Source organism: Pseudochaenichthys georgianus, chromosome 17 (assembly GCF_902827115.2).
Source record: "Pseudochaenichthys georgianus chromosome 17, fPseGeo1.2, whole genome shotgun sequence".
Lineage (NCBI taxonomy): Eukaryota > Metazoa > Chordata > Actinopteri > Perciformes > Channichthyidae > Pseudochaenichthys > Pseudochaenichthys georgianus.
The window spans coordinates 7,847,273-7,852,397 of NC_047519.1; the positions used below are offsets into that span (position 1 = coordinate 7,847,273).

A 5,125-nucleotide genomic window follows, 5' to 3' on the forward strand; every position below is an offset into this window, starting at 1 on the left:
TCTTTTGAGGGTGCCGCTCGAATGTAGGGCTAATAATACAGGAATAAGCCAAGCAAACCAAATACATCCAGCCCCCCTCCTCTGACGCACCTGGCTGCCCTGTCGCCACTTGACATGACAGCGCAGAGCCGGGAGAGAGCAGCAGGATCAAGGGGCACCGACGTGCAGCCGGACGTGTGGACTCGACAAGGAGGGGAGCCTCCGGACGCACGGCGGAGAGCAGCAGCCCAGGGGAGGCCGGATTGCAGTTCCCGGGGACGAGCGCCAAGGGCAGTGCGGCAGTCAGCAGGCAGACCGGGGGGAGGAGGCTGCGGAGATCTGTGATACTTCCCCCCAGGCCCCACTGCGCTCTCACCTCCATATCATCCTGGCCACATCATGCTGGACGCGTTCACGTTAGATGAGTGCTGACTGTGATACTCCCCATCATTTCTCTCCACCCTTTTCCCAACTAGTGATGTGCAATTAAAAGATCTGCTCTCCAGGCAAGGGTGGCCCCCGGAGGGGACTGATGTGCATACTGGCCAGGTATCATCTGCTCCCTTCTTCTCTGGTTTTGCTCATTTTGCTTGTCGCCTGCAGTATGGGCTGTATTCAGAGCATCGCATGCAAGCCCCGCATCAGGCGGGAGAACATTGTGGTGTACGAGGTTTCAGCCTCCATCGACCAGTGTCCCACCATCATCGAGGAGAACTCACCCATTGTGCTCCGCTACAAGACGCCTTACTTCAGGGCCTCGGCAGGGGTTGTGATGCCTCCAGTGCCCCGCAATGAGACCTGGGTGGTGGGCTGGATCCAGGCTTGTACCCAGATGGAGTTCTACAACACCTATGGGGATATTGGCATGTAAGTATGGCATCAACTTTTGACCACTGAAGGACTTTTTACACGACCCTGCACCTGCCCAAGGAGAGAACCCTCTCACTGTGTCCTCTCCTGTCCCCTCCACAGGTCCAGCTGGGAGCTACCAGAGCTGCGAGAGGGTCGGGTGAAGGCCATCAGCGACTCTGACGGTGTCAGCTACCCCTGGTACGGCAACACCACCGAGACAGTCACCCTGACCGGACCCACGTCCAAACCGTCCCGCCTGACGGTCAGCATGAACGACAACTTCTACCCCAGTGTGACCTGGGCGGTGCCCATCAGCAACAGCAACACGCCCATGCTGACCCACATCACCAGGGACCAGAGCTTCATCACCTGGCTGGTGGCCATGAACTCCATCACCAAGGTAGGACAATACACAGAGAGCAGCGAAGTACGGAGATGTGTGCTTGCTTTGAACTGACCGTAATGTAGTTATCTCTTCCTGCACTTTTATTTTCTGCTGCAAAGTTACAAAGTGCGTCGCCTTTGGCTTCGACTCTGCAGAATAAAGCCTATGCGGTGGATGTGCATCACAATGCTTACAGTATTCATGTTTTGTCTTTGTGGAATAGTTAGACTTTTAAGGCTACGAGGAGAAGGTTGCCAGAATAGCTTTACCTAACGACTGAAAACTAATAGTAAAATACTTTTCTGAGAAAGATATACCAAAGCCACAGTAATACATCATTTATTAGGATGCACTTTGACTACATCTAGTAGTAGTAGATGACAAAATAAACAATCAACTTGACCGGCTTCAAAAATACACTCATGTACTTAAAATACACTGCGGCCTGCATCCATACAGGAAAACAAGCATCGTTCTTTCGCCTATAGATTCCATATCATATATTATCGTATAGTTCTCCTAAATTCACCCTAAGTTATTATTAGTAATTGCCTCATATACATACTTAGCATAACATTTAATTAAACTCGCAATAATTAAAATAATTAGCTGAATAGAAGCAGTATATATTAGCGATTTCGTTCACCCCACTCTTCTGTGTAGCGTTTTGCTAAATGAATGATACAGGAATACAAACTTAAATACATATATTTAAAGTAAGTTGTTCTCAAAAACTCAAGCCACAAACATACACCAAACATGTTGACAGAAGGGTTTGTTCATCATTTATAGCTACATGTATTTATTTCATTAATGCCTCATTTGCATTTAAACAATTCAGAAAACTTGAAATTAAACAAAGATATCGTCTCTTTACCCGTATCCACCTGTAGTGTCTCCCCTTAAGTACAATAGAGTGCACACATACTCCATAACAAACAAGCCACACAAGTGCAAGTCCTACATTCAACATGGTACAGCTGATATTTCCTCTCCTGTAGTGCCGTAGGTGTTTGTGAATGTAAAGGCTAACATCAGTGTGGGCTCTGGTTTCAGACAGAGGGTGAAAAGAGGTGCTGCAGCACAGACAGTATGAGAACAATAAAGCGCTTCTTGAACAGTAGATCATGGAGACACGTCACAGTCGAGGCACACGATACAGATGAAATTGAAAATGGCCGTAGAAGGCCCTTCAATGTCTTCCCTTGATGTTACGCTGCTCTCTTGCAGGAGCGCATCGTGCTGCAGACGGTGCGGTGGCGGATGCGTGTGGACATTGCCGTGGAGCCCGACATGCCTCTGGGCTCTCGGGCCTCGTTGGTGGGGCGGCCCTACCAGGAGCAGCCGCACATTCTCAACTACCAGGAGCCCATCCCTCCCAACGCACTGGGGAGGCCCAACGCCAACGACGCCCAGGTGCTGATGTGGAGGCCACGGAGAGGGGCGCCACTAGTGGTCATACCGCCAAAATAGGAGCGTGGATTGGTTGCAAAGACACATTGTTCCCTCTTGCAGGAAAGGCGATGAAGCCTATCACAGAAGAGATTCCTGACGCCAGCTCTCACTGAAAGATTGAAGTGGACCATGACAACAAGCCAGAGTGGATATGGCGCTGCACCGTATCAGAGATGGAAGTCGACTAAAAACTAGTAACAATGGCCCAGGCGGCATCGATGGCTTTTTTGGCCCCAGATCAGTTTTGGACTCCTTTAAAGAGTTCTGCCTGCTTTTTAGCCAAGAAGGAACGCTGTTTTTAGACTGCATCCTGCATCCTTATGTAGATCTTATTGCATGAGAGCGTGAGAGAGACACAAAGCTGTCCTTGAGAAGTTTAAGCTTTTGTTTTGTACATTGATACTTGAAGACATTTTGATTGAAAGTCAGCCAAAAAAAAGAAAAACACAGACCCTGCGGGCTGGTTAACCTCTTCAGTGCCAACAAAGGCCTTCAACACACTCAGTTCCAGAGTCACCGGATGTATTCAGAGAAAGTATTACATGAGTCTTTTAGGGTTAAGATTAACACATGCATCGATCAGATTGTATTAAGAGCACCCACCTTGCATAAAAGTCTGGAAGCAAAACTTGCTGGAGTTTTCACTGGAGTTTTTTTGAATACACCATACTTATGCACACACATATTTTCAACGACATCGTGCAGCGGATATTTTATTTATATGGATGACAAACTATATCAGAGAGTAGGTAGACCACATGAAATAAGTCATTTCAGCTATGCCTTCAACACGCGCGGTGTGTATGACTTGTAATGGTGCCATACCACAAATGTAAGCATAGCTGGGAATGAGGCCAAACTGTACTCAGACTTAAAGGGAAAGTACACCCCCCACAAGATAGTCCTCACACCTTGTTGTTAGCAGTTTTATGCAGGTCATTTGTTTTGCTACCTTATCACCGCACAAAAGGAAGCATGGAGGCTCCTATTAGCTCATCTTTAAATAGCTAACGCTAGAGCCGAGGAAGATTCTTTCTCCAGCCTCTGTTCAATAGCATTATCAAGATTATTTTTGTGTAGTGATAAAGTAGAAAGAAAAAAGTGACTTCATCAAACTGCTCTCAACGAGGTCTGTGGATGATCTCTATTAACCCGGTCATGTATTCTGGAAATATGTATTATTGTGGATTTTGTCAAATGTAATTATTGGTGTTTTGAGAACCACAAGCGCCAACTAGTTCCATTAAACTGCATTCACATGACTCGTCGTAAAACAGCTCTGCGCTGGCGTTGCAGTCGTGTTTCTAAAGAGAGTCCGCTGCTGCCACACTCGGCTAAAGAGCCACCATCGGTGTGCACACTGCTCAAACTTGTCACTGAGCATTCAAAATTCAAATTATTTCAATTTTGAATTTGTTACCACTGACCTTTCGACATGCAACCAATCAGATGAAAGCTGTATGTAGGGACCCAAGCTAACAGAGAAGGTTTCCATAGAAATGACCTGCGCCCGACCGCTTGGTGAGCAAAGAGATGGTCCTGGAGCATGTGAATGCAGCTTTATACTGGATGAGGCACTCTCTGGTGGGTATCTCCAACAATCACCATCCAACACCTAAACAGTCCAGACTGATAGCACTGCAGGTAAGAGGGGAAATATGTTTTTATATATTGGGGTGAACGGTCTCTTTAAGGTAGATTGGATGTGGCTCTAATCAGGACATGTTGCACTACTAAGCAACATACATCTTCCTACGATCAGGGAATCTTAATGTACTCTTAATAGTTTCCTTGAATTAAATCAGACTGCATTTTGAAAATGATTGAATTAGTAACATTCTTTAACCCTGGTCCGTATGAGGTCAGCTTCTCCTCATATCGTATTATTTTGCAGTAGGCGGCTGCTGATAATCGCAGATGAATTTCCTGTGTCGTGGACGGTCCAGTGGCTGGGCTCGGTCCAAAGCTCTGCCTGCCACTCCACACAGGAGTCACATGACTCATCCTCCATCTGTGCTTCTCTCCAGGTTCACACCTCACCTTCCCAATCTGCCTGCTCCAGTTCTCCCCTGACTGTCCACCTCCTCACTCACACACACACACACACACACACACACACACACACACACACACACACACACACACACACACACACACACACACACACACACACACACACACACACACACACACACACACACACACACACACACACACACACACTCTCCATCCAAACACACTCATTTGCTCTGACTATGCAAAGATTATCTGTGACTGTCAAAAAGGAGAAAATAGGGAAAATATGTATTTTGTTCATCTGCCTAAATCTGTTTTTTATTTGTCAGGGTCATTGTTGAATAAAAATTGTAAATGTAAAGTACTCAAAGAGGTTAAAATAGGTTATATTGATTCATTTGTCGCTGCACCACAGCTCTTTTCAGCCATCTGTTGCTA

At 46.6% G+C, this 5,125-nt stretch overlaps 1 protein-coding gene across 1 annotated transcript; it reads left to right on the top strand.

Annotated features, from left to right (window-relative positions):
- Positions 1-349: 349 nt before the first annotated feature.
- LOC117462772 (protein FAM78B-like) lies at positions 350-3,116 on the top strand. The gene is made up of 3 exons (XM_034105089.2): positions 350-846; positions 952-1,231; positions 2,447-3,116. Exons 1-3 carry the CDS (start codon positions 512-514, stop codon positions 2,687-2,689), a joined length of 858 nt encoding a protein of 285 aa, XP_033960980.1. The 5' UTR covers positions 350-511; the 3' UTR covers positions 2,690-3,116.
- The last annotated feature ends 2,009 nt before the right edge of the window (positions 3,117-5,125 follow it).